The following is a 20,257-nucleotide window of genomic DNA, read 5'->3' on the forward strand; positions in this document are numbered from 1 at the left end:
AATATTAGTATGGATTTCAAATCAATTAAAAGATTCATGAGATTTAGACCCATTTTAGAACCCAAGTGTTCAGATAGTACCTATATGATTGTTAATTTTTACGAATGTCTCAAAATATTGTCATATTCCAATACGATATAAATTTATTCGAGTAATAAACTTTATGTGCTTTATAAATTGCATTAGAACTGACCGTTAGGAGTAGGTTATTGAAATAAAACAATAAGATAATAAAATACGCATATATCTATATCGACTTTTAAATTAAATATTACTGAATAATTATAACAAACATTAACAACATAATTAACTCTTAAATATACATTTTAATCTTTATTGAGCAAAAACAACAGAATAAATAGAAAATACATAAATATGTTAACAATATTTGCAAGTTCGGTTAAGAACAAGAAACAATATTTAAAATGCAATTTACAATACAATACTGATTCTTAAAAATCTGTTTTATATTGCATACCAACAATTATTCTTACCCAAAAAAGAAGACAAAACCAATCATAATTATTATATACTTGTCTTAAATCTTTGAACCGGCTGTTTTGCCTTCAGTGGGCTTTCACTGGATAATAAAAGTCTAAAGCAAAATAATTTTTTGAATAATTTTTTAAGATTTGTTTTCTGTAAATAATAATGAATTCTCAACCGAATAATACGTAGACTACAACGTTTCAAGCAAGTATTTAGTAGCAGGCCGTATTGCTTTAAATTACATTTAAGTGTATGAACTTGATAATTCAGTGCGTGCTCTGCGTGCAGTGGGTGCATTTTATGCCATAACAAGCATACGATGGCAACGTAGTTTTGTCTGGTATTAATAAAGTAATAAAGTATGGTAACATCGTCTTTAAAACAACATCAATTATATATTTAACACAATAATCAACGCATTAAATGCTGTAACAAATAGGTAAATAATGGCATAGTTCTGTTTGGTATAAATAAATTTTGGCCATATTGTCCTTTAAACAACATCGACTCTCTATATTATGTATAACACAATAATCAACTGGTGCATTTAATGCTATAACAAATAGGTACATATATAATAGCTCATAGTTCTGTTTGGTATAATTAAATTATGGCAATATCATCTTTAAAACATAACAATATTTCTTCTATTTAACACAATAATCAGCAGGAGCGGTATAATATATCCAGCGTAATATTTGACTAACTCTCGTATTGATCCCCGGCTTGCCGGCGGACGCACACAGGGACCCGGAGCTCATGATACCAGCGTTGTAGAGAAGACCAGACCTGGCTGCGTAGAGAAGAGGCCCGCCGGAGTCCATCTGGAATAGAGTAGAGTGGCGTAGAGTGGTAAGTTGGTTTTGGTAGAGTGGTAGAGCTAATTTCGTTGTGGTATAGCTAATGTTGTTTTGGTAATGGAATAGAGCTAAATTTTGTTTTGTTAGAGTGGTAGAGCTAATTTCGTTGTGGTATAGCTAATGTTGTTTTGGTAATGGAATAGAGCTAAATTTTGTTTTGTTAGAGTGGTAGAGCTAATTTTGTTTTAGTAGAGGGGTAGAGCTAATATTGTTTTGGAAGAATGGTAGAGCTAATATTGTTTTGGTAGATTAGTAGAGCTAGTTTAAATTGATAACGTGAAGAATTTACGGGTAAATTACGGGATTTTTCGTGATGTTTTGAATGCTTAGCAATAGTGCTATTCTATGATGCTTTAGAGTCAAAAATGTTGTTGCAACGATAAGTCATGATGATGAATGAGATACATATTATCGGAATAAATTTAGAAATTAGCTAACGCCTTTGATGCGTTGGACAGTTAAAAAATAAAATTTATAATAATAAAAATGCACATTTTTTAAATAATTATCATAGTCAAAAGCATATAAAATGGGATGGAGCTTTTAATTAACAACCTGCAAAGCGTGAAGTCTCAACGACTATTGGTCAACGACACGAAAGCGTAAAAATAATGATCCGTCCTAATTCTGCTGATAGAAAATCTACCTTATTTCTATAAAAATACGGATAAGTTTTGTTGTCGTTTAAACTATAGAAAGCTTTATTATGAAGATCTTAAATACCGTTTTTAAATTGTACACAAGGCTAGCGGTGTCTAAGCAAATTGTATTTTCTCTATCCTTTATTTTGAAAAAAAAATATAGGATGCACTATGAATGAGTAGTTGAAGCTTTATGTTATTTTTTTATATCAAAATATGTACATATACATATTGGTTTTCAGTTGTTGGCACAAATTCGTAACTATCATAACGTATTTTGCCAAGTTGCGACTGGCTTTATATATGTGTTATAATTGAAATCTATTTCTATGAACCATTATACTAGTTGCCAAAATAACAGCCAAGGATGGTTTTATTGATACATAAGTTAGTTTTAGGTAAATCCTAAAGATGATTGAATGTATGTACGTTTGATACTCTTTCTCAAAAAATTTACTGGACGGATTTTGATGAAATTTTACAGTAAACCACGTATAGTAGAATAACATAATGTGAGCTATAAAAATACTTGATTATGCCACGCGGCGCAACTAATAAAATATGTACTAATATGTTTTTACCTGACAAGCGTCTTTTCCAGGGGTATACGTGCAAAGCTGTCGGTCAGTGAGCGAGTTCACTCTTCGACTACAGTCCGCTTGGCTGATCACATCAAGGACCACTTTCTGCAGGATGTCTGGAGTTGGCCCTCCGATGTAGAGGGTTCCCCAACCTGTAAAAAGAAAGATTTAGTTTTTGACTTTTTTTTGGTAAAAAAAAAACAAAGGGGTCGATTGAAAATCAGTGATATTGTAGTTAGTGGCATGTTATTCTACCTATTTTTACGTGTCTTCGTTTCATGATGAATTATTAAAAAAATAACAAATAAGTATATTATATTTCCTTTATAAATTGTACCTAATGCTGTTGTAATTGTAATTGTATTGTACATAGAATCTTTAGCAATACTGTCAAACTTTTGACCTCCTTTCCGAAAGCCTACATATAAAAAGAGGTTATCTATTTATAAGAGTAAGGAGCAGTAGGAAAGTATAACAGTTACCCAATGCAGTAAGCTGATCCCCTGTGAAGTTATACCCTGCATACTTAAATGGCAGACACACAGGGCCGACGTAATCACTAAATATTATTTGTGTAGCTGTTGTCAAGATCGCTGCATCGTAATCGTAGTTGACACTGAAAAATATAGTACAGAGTGTAAATTTATAAAGAATGGAAAAAAATCGATCACGAGGCGGGACTAGAACTCGCATCCGTTCACGCCAATCCGGGGCGGGCGCCTGACCAACTCAGCCACCCGTGATCCCGCCTCGTAATCGATTGTTTTTTCTTTATTATATTTAAAAAGCGTTTGAATGCCATAAAACCAAAAATATCAAATTCAGTATACTTATAGTGTGTTAAATCGAAAAGTGTAGGCCTGACGCCTGCCTTTTTGTTTATTTAATATTATTATTTATTTATTTATTTCATAACAACAAGTAATTAACAGGTGTAAAACCCAAAGCATTACATGTTTAGTTTAAAATAAAATATTAAAATAGGATAAGTTTACAATTTACAATAATAACTAGCAAACCGGGCGAACTCCGTTTCGCCACCAGGCACACCTTTTCTTAGCTATAAACCTCACGGAGCTCGAGACCTTTCCAACGAATGCAAAACCGTGGAAATCGGTTCGAGCATTCTGGAGTTATAGCGTCAGGAAGAAAAACCCGAGTTATTTTTATAGTATTAAACTATATTGAATGATGATATGGTGATTAGATATTTATTTTAACACTCATATGAAATTAACTCGTATTCATAAGCTATTTTGTAACTATGCGAAATGATTATTTTCAGCCTAAGCTAAAATAGTTGATTAATTATTAAAGTGATCGTTTAACGAAATAGTTTGAGAGCCTCTGACTTACGGAAAAATGAATGGAATGAAATCATTAAACAAAAGTATAACGAATAATCCATGAAGTACATACGCTGTACGTGATACTTACTTGTTATAATATGGATGTATGTCGATCCTCATTACTCTGTAGCCTTTCGTATATGGTGTTTCCGCTGAAAGAATATAAATACTTTAACATTTCATTCGTTTAAATAAATAATACTATATTAAATTATATGATAGTAATAAGTTAGATTTCTCAAAGACGAGATAAACGAGCAAGAAAAAAAGCTTCTTCTGTCCACGTATTTGTGTATAGGTATGTCGCCGTAAGATTGTTCGAAATCGTTATGGGCATTCTTCACAATGGGCGTCGTTGGGCGAGTAGAGGCAATCATATGATAATGTAGAGGGCCTAAATCTATATGAGCCGTCATTGTAGGTGCTTATTCATATAACCGCCGAAATGGCGGCAAATATTGACAAGCATTTTTTGGGCCAACGCTGCCTGTTGTGTAGAGGGCCTATTCGGTTACAAACTAACATTCGACGAACATTCGAAAACGCGTGTATGGACGTTGATAAATCCTGTGTTTGTATGTGTGTGTGTGTAGCACGTAGATATATTCTGTGTGTTGTGGTGGTGTGTACGTAACAATAATAATTCATTTATTATTTTTACACCAAACAGGATCTAATAATCCTTTAGGAATTAATAGTAGGTAATATAGATAAAATTCCTTTCCACCCATATTTTACTTTTAAAGATTTAATTGGATTTAAGTATTATTTTAATATTCATTTTAACTTTATTAAGATTAACTAATCCTTATAAAGTGTCTGTGTTTGTGTATGATACTCACTACCAGTAGACAAATCATGTTCGCCAACAATAACGCCCAAACTCGTAGCGATCTTCCTCTCCACGCAGTGAGCGGCAGAGAGCACGTATTTATTCGATATAATGACACCACCACACATGACATTTGATGAGCCCTGTTCTATGACTGCCACCATCATGGGATACTCGTTAGGTTTTGCGTTTTCACCGCCTACTATACGCGTCTGTTAGAAAAAAAATACACCAAGGAACATTTTTTTTTTAATAGAAAAAGTTCGATGTCGTGGACATGTTTAGTTTTTATGGTAGAGCAAGAAAAATTTTAATTGTTATTTTTATTGCTTCAAAATTAAAATTGGAACCTGATAACGATGCATCGTGTATGTTTATATCTTTTAAATAATTATTTAAAATTAATTTTAAGTTAAAATTAGTTTATTTCTTAAAATTGGAGTCATTATGATTATGTGTTTTAAAAAATATACCAGTTACGTCATTATTTTGCCCTTATTTAATAAAAAATGAGCTAGTAAACAAATAAAAATAAAAAAAAAACAAAAGACAATGGCCACATGCCAATGACAACAATTACGACAATGTACAAATATACAGTAAAATAATCATTTTGAAGTTGTTTCAAATAAATTTTAATACCGTCTTTTTAACTCCACAGGTGCAAGTTGCGCTGGATGCTGGTTCTTGAGCGGTCACTTCGCAAATAAAGTTCCCTCCTTGTGTGTATAAGGTTGTTTCGAGGCCTGGGAAGACAAAAAAAATAAAAAAAAATAAAAATAAAAATCGTTTATTTGTTTCATAACACAGTGTACAATCAGTTTTGAATATGAACAGTAAAAATTGCATATTATAACAGGCACTTTTAAGATACACTAGTCCCCACACTAGGATCCCCTATGTTGTGGGAAACTAGTCTCTTCCTATGTAACAAATATTTTATTAAAACTTTATATGAAATAAGATAAATGAAAAAGTATTGTTTTATTAAATTCATGTATAGTTATTTAAAAAAAATAACTTTTATACAGCTTTGAAATTAATAAAGCTTGTTTCCTTTCTTTATTTTACACTTGCCCTGCGTTCCTCCTCCGCCCGGTATACCCGAGATAAAACGCAATTAAACATAACCTATGCTATGCTAAATAAAACATATCCTTACGCTAGTATGTTAATACATATAAATAAACTAGAGGTCCGCCCCGGCTTCGCCCGTGGTACATATTTCGCAATAAAAGGTAGCCTATGTCCTTTCTCGGGTATCAAAATATCTCCATACCAAATTTCATGTAAATTGGTTCAGTAGTTTCGGCGTGATTGAGTAACAGACAGACAGACAGAGTTACTTTCGCATTTATAATATTAGTATGGATGAGCCTATGTTACGTCCTAATAATTTGGATTTCTATTAGTGCACAAATCGTTAAAATCGGTCCAGTACTTTTAGAGGCAACAAAAACAAACACAAAACAAATACTTCCTCTTTATAATATTACTATTGATATCCTGAATCAGGGCTTCGGCTGTTTAATACAAACAAAAACATCTTTTCTACTTGTAATATAAGTGTAGATATCAGGAAACAGAATTCTTATTTTTTTTAAGCTATTGCATAGCTTCTATCGCGGGCCTTTGAGCGCGGGGACCGAATCGAGAAATTCCGTAACGAAAAACCTCACGCTCCCCACTCTGACGGGCACGGAGATGAGGCTTGAAGGCATAGCATGCAATAGCTTTACCGCGGCAGTCCCCGAGTGCCACACGTCTTTTTATTTTTTTTATTGTAGGATAGGCTTTGACCACTCGACTCACTTCATACTATCTCGCCTGATGGTAAGCTGAGATGTGCGCGCTTCCCTAGAAGGTACCTGTTCACTCTTTCCATTTCCCCATACATATAAACAATGACGTGATCCTCACCAACACTGATCGTAGACCCCATGGAGACGATGTCAAGTAGACCATCACCACAATACCGTTCAGCAGCCACGAACATCGGGTCTCCAGTTCTGGAGACGAGGATGTGGTCTCCGGAACACATGTACGTCTGGAATGTTATGAAGAGTAATAATAAATCTGTGGAAACAGCTTTTCGAATTTATACTTATTATTAATTAATAATATTATATAGCTGAAGTGTTTGTTTGAACGCGCTAATCTCAGAAACTACTGGTCCGATTTGAAAAATTATTTCGGTGTTAGATAGCCCATTTATCGAGGAAGGTTGGCTATGTATCATCACGCTAAGACCAACAGGAGCGGAGCAATGCGGGTGAAACCGCGGGGAACAGCTAGTAATACTATAAAGCTGAAGTGTTTGTTTGAACGCGCTAATCTCAGGAACTAGGTACTGGTCCGATTTGAAAAATTATTTCGGTGTTAGATAGCCCATTTATCGAGGAAGGCTATAGGTATATCATCACGCTAAGACAACAGGAGCGGAGCCATGCGGGTGAAACCGCGCGGCACAGCTAGTAGAAAATAAAATATAAGTAATAATTGTTTAAACTTACATTAGGCATTCTAAGATCGCATTTCATCCTGCAGTTATATCCCACAGGGCAGCGCACCACCCATCTACATATCGAGCCGCGAGCGTAACTGTTGGGGTAGTTCTGGTTGAAGATATAATCGGGCTGCCCCAGATATATCTGTAAATATAGTTTTAAATAATAAACATTAAACACGTTTTAATAAAATAACATTAACACCGGTCAGAATCGAGACATAAAGCCTTGTATCCACTTGAGCATGCTCAGGCGAACGAGCGGCTCATTTGGCCGAGTCGCTCAATACGATAAGAAAATACTCTTGGTAAGTACATAATTTAAATTAAATAAAAAGTGAGAAAACCTTACTTCTCGATCAAAATCGCAATTAGGGCTTTGTGCGCGAGCATAGCTGCCAAGCGTCAAGAGAATTGGAATTATCTGGAAATAAAAAAAAAACTTAAATAAAAGAAATGTACATTTATAATTAACTATTGATCATACCTAAGGTGACCATGTTGTCGTATTCAATCCAATTTAAAAATATAAGATCTGTGTTTGTGTTTCTATGACCAAAAAAGGTTGAGAATACCTACTGATTTTGTATCGAGTTATTTAGAAAGTTAAAAAGAATTTGACAGGGGACACCCGGATTTGAACCGGGGACCTATCGATCTGCAGTCGATTGCTCTGCCACTGAGCTATATCCCCGATGATAGAATATTTGAATTGTTTTATTATTTTATAACAACCTTCCAAAAATATATACGAGCTACCTACAGCTACTACGCTACGTTCGTGATAAATAAAAGAAAACTTCACGAATACTTACTACATACATCTTTTTCGCGCTACGTTCGCGTTGACTTGTCAATCGATAAGGATTTTATATAATGTAAGGCTCTATAATATGTAAGCTTTAGTTGGCTTTTGTATTCATGAAAACGTAAAAAAGCCACATCTATTTCGCACACAGCGCTACATTTTTTTCAATCGATAAGGTTATGTAATTTTATTAACTTGTAGATTGCTCTTGTATATATCTTGTACTCATTGTTGTCCTGTGTACATTGTACAATGGTAGATTTAGAACTAAGATAATAGAATGCTAAGCTGGTATACAGGTAAGAAAAGTACAGTATCGCATGATCATGAAAGCTAATAAAAAAGGGATGTGTTTAAATATTAACTAAATGCATCTATAACTATTTTCTCGAGCGAAACGACTATGGTTATAGTGTGTGTCGTTATCTCTGTAGCTTGAAAACGAATATTAGGGTGAAGTGATTTTCTTCTCGAAAGTGAATCCTGAATCGTTTAATCATCAGCTTATTCCTGTTTGATGAATAAATCATAAGAACAAATCACCTAAAAATTGAACTAATTACTTTAATGAAAAAAATACGTGTGGCACTCGGGGACTGCCGCAGTAAAGCTATTGCATAGCATGCCTTCAAACCACACCTCCGTGCCCGTCGGAGTGGGAAGCGTGAGGTTTTCGTTACGGAATTTCTGGATTCGGTCCCCGCGCTCAAGGCCCGCGATAGAAGCTATGCAATAGCTTAATAATAATGTTTCCTTTATCCTCGAATTATTTTATTTTGAGAACTTATAGCCCTAAATCCAACGTGTGACACGTAACGTGTTCATCTGCTTACTCATTTATATATATATTTTTGGATATAATAATATATTTTTCGACATAGAAAACTGTCTCGTTTACTTCCTTACAAATGTACGAAAAACAATCTTCGATTTTTCACTCCTTATACTGTAAAGCGTAGGTATGTTATATTGTTTTCTCAAGGTAAATAACATTTTTCCAAGTTCCAAGTCATGTTCAAGTTCATGAACATTTTTAGCAACAATTTCACAAAATTTGCATATTCTAATAGAGAAACATATGCATATATTATTGTAACATAAAAGACTCTATATTTTAAGCAAATAATTATTTATTGAATATTTTTAAATTATTGTTCTGAAAGTGAATGTCATCAACAATTAAAATATTGGATAATCAATTAGTTCCAACATTATTACAATCTTATTTAGAGCAATCACTGATAATCATTCAAATAATTAAAGATAATTATTTCATTAATTTCGATATTATGTAAAAAAGGTAAGCAATTCATTCTAGTAGTAGTTATTACTACTTAGTTTACTAATTAGTCGGTACCTAATTTAAAAAAAATATATTCATAACTTTTATATAAGTATAAAAGCAGGAGACTAATGTACTAATCTACATTTAAAAATGATAATTGCGTACAATGTTTTTAACAAATCTGAAGAGTGTTTGTTTCTTTGAACTCGAGACTGATTTCAAAATTTCTTTCACCGTTAGATATTATGTAAGTGCTAGGGGCTATGCGAGTGCTAAAGGCTGTATATTACTGTCATACTAGCGAACCCGGCGAACTCCGTTTCGCCACCTTATGTTTAAATACCAAACGAAATGATACATAAGACGCTGTATGTGAAAAATGATTTTCCCGCTTTTCTGTTGAAATCACAGGTTGAAATGTTTCCTGAATTTTCTTTGCTACAAACCTCACGGAGCCAGCTTTCCAACGAATGCAAATCGGTTCGTGCGTTCTGGAGTTATAAATCAGGAAGGAAATCCCTACTTATTTTTTAACCGACTTCAAAAAAAGGAGGAGGTTCTCAATTCGACGGTATTTTTTTTTTTTTTTGTATATTTGTTACACGATTACTCCGGCAATTATAAACCGATTTGAATAATTCTTTTTTTATTTGGTAGGTCATACGTCAGAGGTGGTCCCATTGTCACCAGGTCAGGATCTGATGATGGGATCCTGGGGAAATCGAGGGAAACCCTCAAATTTTGTAGGCATATACACTGTTTATCAGAAATTATCTTAATCTATGCAGATTTTTGCATCTAATGGTCACCATCTGATGTTGCTGAGCTGATGATGAAGCTGATGATGAATGGTTTAGGAGTATGGGATCTCTGTAACAAAATTATGTAATACCATCGAATTTTAATGTGTTTGAGTCTTAGGGCTTCCGCACACGGGCCACCGGCCACCGGCCACGAAACGCCGCCACCGGCATATTTCCTGCACTTTTCATACATTTTATATGGACTCGCCGCACACGGTTTACGCCTGTGGCGGCCACACGCTACACGCTTCTAGCTTCTCGTGGCGGCGTTTGTAGCCACACGAGCCACGGGCCACAGCCGTGGCCCGTGGCTCGTGTGCGGCGACGGTAATTCATAAGGACTCCGATCCTATGTGGTATTCAGGGTCTGATGATGGAGACGGTAAATAGCCATGGGAACTCTGTAATAAAATAAAGCAATTCCGCCGTGTTTGTGCTCATTTGATTCGTCTCGACTAGGAGCTTCATGCTAGTCGATTTTTAACCAACATCAAAAAAGGAGGGTTTTTGATTCGACAGTATGTTTTCTTTTTGTATGTTTGATACGCGATCATTCCGCCAATTTTGACAATCGTACATTTTGTTTGTCCACGGCACCTAGGATACACGGATACGATAAAAAAATCAATTTTTTAAAAAAATCAATTTCTCTTCACATAAGAAGTTGAAAAAATACCTTAGATTAAGTAAGTTTATCAAGCGTACCCAATCAATTGTTAGAAAGAGTTCTTTTAAAAATGTAGTTCAATTAGAGAAAGTCAATAAAAATCTGGTTCAAGAGTTAGACAAATATCATAGGGATCTAGAATATTATAAAATCTTGTATGATGTAGAAACAAATGAATTAAAGGAGAAGATAGACTCTTTAAGTCAAATGTTAAATGATGTCAACCAGAAGTATTCTGCTGCCCAAATGCAAATAAACGAGCATATACAACAGGCAGATGACTTAATTAAGTTGAGTAATGAAAATATGGATCGCTTTGAGTCGCTGACCAATAAATATGTATGTCAGTGTTCAAAAAGTGACAATGAGCAAACGTCACCCCATAAGCTTGACTGCACAGACATACATAGTGTTAAACCCGTGACAACAATTTCAACTAGTAAAACTAAACACCTTTCCGAGCAGGAAATTATTGTGTTGTCAGATAGTATTGGTCAGGGTTTTGGCGCTATGCTCAACAATTTAGGGCTTAAAGTCACTAATATTTGCACTCCTAACAGTTCATTTAATTATATAATCAAATCACTTGATCATTTTAGCTTTAATAAGAATAATATTGTAATTATACTATATGGAGATAGTTTAAATATAAAAAATAAGGATATTGATGTAGGATTTCAAAAAATGTTGGAAATTAGTAGTCAGACTAAATGTAAATTTATGTTGTGTACATTGCCGTACCTACCTGGTTTGACACAAGAACAAAATAGATTAATTCATAATATGAATTTAAAATTGTATAATGTAACAAATCATCATCGTGATGCATTTCTTTACTTTGACATTAATTTGTGTATTAAATCTTTTACTTTGACAAAGAATACAGTGTATCTGCCATCTAGATATAAGCGAGAACTTGCTATGTTAATAGCATATAATATTAACCAGTCTGGTACATGTTTGTTATCAGACCCTGGATCTACTATAATTTTATGTAGTAGTAATAATAATTATATACACCAACCTTGTGTTGACAGAAAATCTAGCCCTAAGCTAGATTTAAACTAGTATATAAGACAACAGCTAAGCAGACTTTTTCTATTGTACATCAAAACATTCAAGGCTTGGCTAGCAAATTATTAGAAATAGAATTATTTTTAAATCATAATAGAATTAAGGTTTTTTGTGTAACAGAACATTGGCTTAAACAATGTCAGTTGGTAATAAATATTGATAATTATACATTAAAAAGTATATACTTCAGGACATATGCTATTCATGGAGGTTCTCTTATTTTTGTACACAATAGTGTAAAATGTAAAGAACGAACTGACATTGTTAGTCTTTCTGTAGAACGGACCATTGAACTGTCCTGTGTTGAACTGGAGCGTTACATTATTGTTTGCGTTTATAGACCCCCTTCCAGTGACTATAATATGTTTGAGACAGTCATGGAAGAAATATTAAAGCGTTTAAGTAGGAGTAAAAAAAAAGTTATAGTATGTGGTGATTTTAATATTGATATACTTTTACAAACACAAACGGCTACACGAATTGTTAATTTGTTTCAGTCATTTAATCTGTATAAACTTTTTAATGAACCCACACGAATTACACCTACTTCTGCAACCTGTATTGATAATATATACTGCGACTGCTTCTGTTTAGAGAAAAATATTCTCAATACACTCACTTCGGATCACTGTGGCCAGAAAGTAGTTTTTGAATGGGATTGCTTACCTGAATTTAAAAGAATTAATGTTAGGCCTATAAGTAAAAAAGGCATTAATAAATTTAGAGATAATATTAATAAAAACCTGCCCGTACTGAATGATCAATCCTGTAATAATAATCCTTGTGAAATGTTTAAAAATCTTTTCAATTTAGTTCATAATGAATTTGAAAAAATATTTAAAGTTAAATCTTTAAATATTACCAAGGATTTACCATTTAGTAAATGGGCGACACCTAGCATACATAGGTGTAGGATCGTTCTTTATGAGTTATATGGTATGAAGCAATATAATAAAGACCCATCTTTTCTTAGTTATGTTAGAAATTACTCAAAAACTTTTAAAATTGTTTGTTTTACTGCGAAGCGATTGTATATCAGAGATAAAATACGCGAATCGGATAATAAAATTAAAACAGTTTGGTCTATTATTAATGGTGAAATGGGTAAAAGCAAATCAAGTAATACTATAAAACTTGTAAATAATGACAGGGTTATTGACAAAAGTGCTGATGTTGCTCTTGCTTTTGAAGAATTCTTCAGTAGTGTCCCTGTTACTATTACTAATAGTTTAAATTCGTCTTCAGCACTTGCAGAAACCTTTTTGAGGGACCATGTTGCGGGGTGCAGTACATTATTTGAATTACGACACGTAACTGCTAGTGATATTGTTACTGCCTTTAAGACGCTTAATCTAAAAAATACTTGTGATCTTTGGGGAATGTCCGTAAATTTAGTTAATAATATCATAGAAAATATTGCGAAAAATTTAGCTTTTATATTTAATAAGTGTTGTGACTATGGTACATTTCCTAATTTACTAAAGCTTAGTAAAGTTATACCTCTATTTAAGAAGGGCGATCAAGAAGACTGTAACAATTATAGACCTATCTCTATTTTACCAACATTAAGTAAGGTATTCGAGAAGTTAATATTAAACCAACTGAGTAGTCATTTTGCATCTAATGATTTACTGCACACCAAACAGTTTGGTTTCACAAAGGGGCGCTCAACCACAGATGCTGGGGTTGCACTTCTAACACATATATATAAAGCATGGGAAAACTCAAAAAATGCTCTGGGGATATTTTGTGACCTCTCCAAGGCATTTGACTGCGTTGAACATTGTACTTTGTTACGTAAACTTAATCACTATGGAATTAAAGGAAAAGCACAGAACCTCATAGCGTCATACCTGCATGATAGGATACAGACTGTAGTTGTTAATGGAGAACGTTCTAGCGGTGCGTCAATTAACATTGGTGTTCCACAGGGGTCAATTTTAGGTCCCTTCTTGTTCTTGGTATATATCAATGATCTTCCCTATTATTTGCAGGATAGGTGTGAAATAGTTCTGTTTGCAGATGATACCTCATTAATTTTTAATGTGGATAGGCATGACCCAAATGTTGACGAAGTGAACAGTGCTCTTTTACACATATCTGAATGGTTTAATGCCAATAATTTATTATTAAATGCCAAAAAAACCACTTGTGTTGAATTTCTACTTCCTAACGTAAAAAAGTTGAACAGAGATATTACCTTGAACGGGGAGGTATTGCATCCTACTGAGTCTACTGTATTTCTAGGGTTAACATTGGACGAGAAACTACAGTGGGGAGCCCATGTCAACACCGCTGCAGGTAAGCTCAGTTCAGCTGCATATGCAGTCCGAAAAATAAGGCAACTCACCGATGAAGATACGGCTAGACTGGTTTATTTCAGCTACTTTCATAGCATTATGTCCTATGGAATTCTACTGTGGGGCAGGGCTGCAGATATAGAAACTATATTTATCTTACAGAAAAGAGCCATTCGCTCTATATATAATTTACGTGCTCGGGATTCACTAAGAGATCATTTTAAGAATACTGGTATCCTTACTGTACCATCACAGTATATATTTAATAATATTTTGCATGTACACAAAAGCTCCGACTTACACACAAGAGTAGGAGATAGACACGATTATGGCACAAGGAACAGGAATAGAATTGAAATGCCATTTTTCCGATTAGCTAAAGTTAAAAATTCATTTATGGGTCAAGGTATACGCTTTTACAATAGAATTCCTCACAATATTAAAGAGTTTAGTAGTTCTAAATTTAAAACTTATATAAAAAATGTATTAGTTCAGAGAGCGTACTACAGTATTCAGGAATATATGGACGATAAAAACCCATGGAGGGTTGTCGCGTAAAAACCACAAGACAGTTCATTGGCATATTATGTAGTTAGATATAAGTTTCATATATTGTAATATTTACATGATTTTAAAAGAGCAACTATGGAGTTTCTTGCCGATTCTTCTCCATAGATCACTGCTTTCCGAATCGGTGGTAAATGTTAAAATAATTATGTAATGACGATTCGAAAGTGCTACTAAATAGTAGTCTAATTGAATAAATGAATGTTTGAGTTTGAGTTTGAGTTTGATAAACATTTTTAGAGTTGGGCTGTGAGTGTGAGCGTTTATTTATGACCGTTAATTTTTAGAAAAAAAAACAAAAACCGACTTCAAGACTATACCTATACACACAAACTTTCCACTTAAAAATTAAAAATAAAGTTAATTTTTAGAAAAAAAACAAAAACCGACTTCAAGACTATACCTATACTATATGTACAAATTTAAACTGAAAAGTAGAAAATAATATTAAATAATAATAATGATATTAATTTTTTATATTAATTACTTTAAACTTTCAACGAAAAGGTTTCCTAAGTTATTTTTGAAGTCGGTGCCAACCAAAACAAAAATATCCTTAATAAAAAAATAATAACCTAATAATTAATTACACTATTTATTATATTAATTACCTTAACTTTTACTAGAGAACAGAAAATCGCACGTAAGCTTTCTTATAAATTGCAAAGAAGCGCATCAAAATTTTTATGCACAACCGTCAACGATGTCTGCCCTCGCGCGCAGCCGCGTCGTGCCGCCGTACATTCCATTTGTTGCTGCCTTTGCATCAATTAAACTGTTCTTGGGCGGCACCGACTTCAAAAATAACTTAGGAAACCTTTTCGTTGAAAGTTTAAAGTAATTAATATAAAAAATTAATATCATTATTATTATTTGATATTATTTTCTACTTTTCAGTTTAAATTTGTACATATAGTATAGGTATAGTCTTGAAGTCGGTTTTTGTTTTTTTTCTAAAAATTAACTTTATATATACTTAGTAAAAAAAAGATTGTGTGCTTGTTTCGAAGCCGGCCCCGGCCACTAGCCTAAGCCACTAGTGGACTACGTATAATAAAATTATTTTAGCATGGTAACTAATCATAAATATAGTAAACAAATAAAGATGTAATCGATATTTTCTTCGAAATATCTTATCGATGAGAAAGTGGTTATTCAACCGGAAAGATATCGGTATTCAATAATATTAACAATAAACATATTTTGTGTAAAATATAGAATAGCTTTCCGCCCGCGGCTTCGCCTGCGTTTTCAAAGAGAAAGCATCATAGTTCCCGTTCCCGTGGGATTTCCGGAATGAAACCTATCCTATGTGTTAATCCAAGTTACCCTATATGTGTGCCAAATTTCATTGTAATCGGTTAAGTTGTATTTGCGTAAAAGAGTAACAAACATAGGTACACAAACATACACATTACACACACTGCCCACTAATTAGTACCATGTAATTGTTTCGTTTTTCGAAACATACAAAAGCAAAAAATGGTTTTGTGTTCCATGCTAAGTACTTAGTAGATAGATTTTACAACAAATTATGGAATAGTTCCTCTGAAGAAGAAGACCTTTCTTCTTTTAATCCTTATAAGAAAACGAATAAAAAGAACATTCAGGGTCATATGAGATGATCCTTGAAAAATAAACGAAGAAAAATAATATTTAGGGTATGAGATATAATAGTGCTGAAACGATAATAATCAAAATAAATATTGATTATAAATTATTTTATCAATATACTTAGATCTTTATCAAAAATAAATGACGCGAACCGATAAAATAATAGAACATAATAATTGATGTATCTATTATAATTATTAATTAAACATATTTTTTAATGTGTGTCATAATATTTTGAAACAAAATCCTATCCTATCCTACTAATATTATAAATGCGAAAGTTTGTGAAGATATGTGTGTGTGTGTGTGTGTTTGTTACTCTTTCACGCCAATTCTACTGAATCGATATTAATAAAATTTAGCACACATATAGAGGGTAACTTGGATTAACACATAGGATTAAATAATACAATACAACCTATCCTATGTGTTAATCCAAGTAAAATCCCGGAAATCCCACGGGAACGGGAACTATGTGGGTTTTCCTTTGAGAACGCGGGCGAAGCCGCGGGCGGTAATCTAGTATATAATATATTATGTAGAGGGATAATTCAGCCTTAGTTTTAAAAGCATTCATTATATTAGAATTTAATTCAAGTTGCCTTATTTTGGAGACAGGTTGTAGAGACAAAAAAACATCTCCCGCCAAAATATGACTTCATTTTTATAAACTTAGAGTTTAATTTATAACTAGCTTCCGCCCGCGACTCCGTCCGCGCGGATGTCGGTCTTCGCGTGGATGGTTTATTTCTCCATTTTGAGTAACTCTGACAATTAAACATCTTATAAATATCTATTGGACCCAAATACGGCTAGGCCTATAATAATACGCAACGCGTGTTCGCGGTTCTACAGAACAACGTCTATAAAACTGAAAAGTTAAGATTAATTTTTTTCTACGTATTTTTCCAGGATAAAAAGTATCCTATTTTACGCCCAGGATAATAAGGTATAATTATTTATACCAAGTAATATAGGTATAATTATTTATTATATATATACCAAGTTTCATCGAAATCGAACCGTTAGTTTTCACGTGATGCCTTCACATACAGACAGACAGACAGACAGACAGACAGACAGACAAAAATTTTTTTAATCACATATTTGGGTTTGGTATCGATCCAGTAACACCCCCTGGTATTTATTTTTTCAATATTTTCAATGTACAGAATTGACCCTTCTACAGATTTATTATAGGTATGTATAGATGTTGCAATGTCAATTCGCAATTTTTCACGCACTCCTGTTTTTTTCAGTATCTTTACAGTGTGTTTACAGTTAATTAACATAATATTACTTCATAAAAACATTATTTTTAATATTGATTTTTATTATTAGCATAACAATACAATTGTTATAATTTATTGAAGATTTATTGATATTATTTTACATCTGTGCAAACTTGAAATGACGATGATCAATAATATGTTTTATTAGCTGTAGATAAGCAAATTTCGTTAAGTCCTTCACTTTGAATATGTAAGAGCTTTTTAAAACGTTTTTGGTATTTTGATAGGGATGCTATAAAATGGAGTCATGATTTCCGACATCGAGATCTCGTAAGACATACCCGCGCGGCTTGCACTGTAAAGTTAGCCAATAGAAATACACAAATATACATAGAATTGAAAAACATAACCATCTCTAAATAGAGATGGTTAACTGGATGGTTAAATGGACTTAATAACCCGATTGCGAAATCGCAATCGGGTTATTAAGTTACAATGGAAATATTGAAACTATTTTGTCAGAAATTTTCTACATTCTTAGTAAAAAAGTAGTGATCGCCTCCCTGGAACAGTGGTTGACGCGTGATTCCCGGTGGAGACGAAGAAAAAAAATGTCTCGGTCTGGCAGGACACAGAAGGCTAATCCTACTTGTCCCTGAAGAAAATCGATCAGTGAAACAGAAGTATGCATAATACATCTGCCCCTTACCCCACTAGAGGACACGGGACTTCACTTTGTCGGAAATTTTCTACATTTTGATGATCTTTTCTTTACTTAAAAATTTCTCAAGAGATAAGTTTTCAAATCTCATTTAGTTTTCTTACATTTTTATGGAACAGCATTTTAGAATCGATTTTAAAATGAAAACGCATTCACAGTGAAGTGATGCTGCGTTTTTTTTTATTTTTGGACAGAAAGAAAAGATTTAATTAAGCTAATTCATAAAATTAATTTTTGATAACATAACTATACTGTTTCTTATGAAAAAATTCTAAAGCGCTATTCATTTCAAGCTTCTGTCTACTTTACATTAAAAAAACTATAAAAAGTTGTGTTAAACTTTAACTATGTATTTTTCGAGGTATATATTTTTATTTTAATGTCTCAAAGGTAATAATAATTAAAACTGAAAGGAAAATATTGTCAGTTCTTTTTCGTAATAAATTACTTTTTAACCGACTTCAAAAAAAAGGAGGAGGTTATCAATTCGGCCGGTATTTTTTTTTTTTGAATAATACTTTATTGAATATAATACCTATAGGTACAAAATGAATGCTGCTCTACATTGACGATAAGTATTTGTTGGATATTTCTTTCGTTTTTTTATTTTGACGATTAAAAAATCTATAATATCAATTAATAAATAAATGTTTAAGTCTAAATTAGAATGATTCTTTATCGATGATGGGATGTTAATCTCTACCGGGGTTCAAACCCAGCGCGGCCGCGGCGGTCTCCATTAAATAAATCTCAAAATATCGCTCGCAAAATACAGTTTTTATTATTATAACTCCACAATGACATCTATTTCTTCTATTGTGAATTTTTCATAAACCTGGCCTTGGATTAAACAATTAAAAAAAAATAATCACCTAATTTCTATCCTTTTTTAAATAATTCAAATATTTTTTTAATAATTCGAATTTACTTACCAGATACATCATGCATATAGAATTAATTCCACATATAACACCTCCTTGTATCCGATTGCGAATTAGAACAAAAAAAAATCAAAACGTCAGTTTCCCCGCCAAATAGCGAGTCGTGTGAGAGATGGCACGCTATTAATTGTTTTATATCCATCATTTACACATCAACTGATAACAGAAGCGGCACTAATCTATGCTATAAGGCCTGGCGATAATAAGCAAATTATTCAGACATATTTGTCATTATTCGTGTCGCAAATACGTTTTGTATATGCTACGAACGTAGTTAACTTGGTTGTACAATTGTTTTGTACCTACGTAATTCATAATATCAGAAGTACATACGTTCGGTATAGGTAAATAATTGATGAGTTTTGTAACTTATCAGTAATTAGTTATTTTTTCTAACATCTTATTGTTGTAAAATACTCATAGCAAGAGGTGGTAATGTGTAATTAATATGTGTTGAATAAGAAATACTCATTAATTCATTGATATAGAATATTAAATATTCTATAGGTACGATCCGATGATGCTACAATACCTGAAAACACGAACGGATTCGAACTCTACAATTATTGCAGTATTGTGTGATGCAAAATTTTGTATTATTTTATCTAATTCTAAGTATTAATATATTTAATACTAGCTTTCCACCCGCGGCTTCGCCCGCGCAGTCAAAGAAAAACCCGCATAGTTCCCGTTCCCGAGGGATTTCCGGGATAAAACCTATCCTATGTCCTTTCTCGGGTATCAAAATATCTCTATACCAAATTTCATGCAAATTGGTTCAGTAGTTAAGGCGTGATTGAGTAACAGACAGACAGACAGACAGAGTTACTTTCGCATTTATAATATTAAGTATGGATTATTTAAAAAGTAAAATAACTTTGAAACTACGAGAGAACTACATGTAGAGTTCTTTCAGGAGCTCTATTGACGTCATAATACATACATAAACTATTATTTTCCACAAGCTTGGAATTAATTTCTAAAGAC

At 33.1% G+C, this 20,257-nt stretch overlaps 1 protein-coding gene and 1 non-coding gene across 2 annotated transcripts; both read right to left on the reverse strand.

Annotated features, from left to right (window-relative positions):
- Window positions 1-265: 265 nt before the first annotated feature.
- Window positions 266-19,401, reverse strand: LOC123701766 (venom serine protease 34-like). The gene is made up of 10 exons (XM_045649321.1): window positions 19,262-19,401; window positions 7,611-7,682; window positions 7,266-7,403; window positions 6,673-6,799; window positions 5,395-5,498; window positions 4,763-4,964; window positions 4,009-4,072; window positions 3,054-3,187; window positions 2,572-2,723; window positions 266-1,313 (listed from the first exon to the last, which is right to left on the reverse strand). Exons 1-10 carry the CDS (start codon window positions 19,271-19,273, stop codon window positions 1,137-1,139), a joined length of 1,182 nt encoding a protein of 393 aa, XP_045505277.1. The 5' UTR covers window positions 19,274-19,401; the 3' UTR covers window positions 266-1,136.
- Window positions 7,881-7,952, reverse strand: Trnac-gca. The gene has a single exon. It is a non-coding gene; the product is annotated as a tRNA-Cys (tRNA).
- Window positions 19,402-20,257: the final 856 nt, after the last annotated feature.

The sequence above is a fragment of the Colias croceus genome, chromosome 22 (assembly GCF_905220415.1).
Source record: "Colias croceus chromosome 22, ilColCroc2.1".
Taxonomy (NCBI): Eukaryota; Metazoa; Arthropoda; class Insecta; order Lepidoptera; family Pieridae; genus Colias; species Colias croceus.

What these genes read in the sequence shown, in the direction of transcription:
- LOC123701766 (XM_045649321.1), bottom strand. An exon ending in GGGGTCTACGATCAGTGTTG is followed by an intron (nt 5,499 to 6,672) that starts GTGAGGATCACG and finishes TTGTCTTCCCAG; the next exon opens with GCCTCGAAACAACCTTATAC. An exon ending in ACATGATTTGTCTACTGGTA is followed by an intron (nt 4,073 to 4,762) that starts GTGAGTATCATA and finishes ATATTCTTTCAG; the next exon opens with CGGAAACACCATATACGAAA.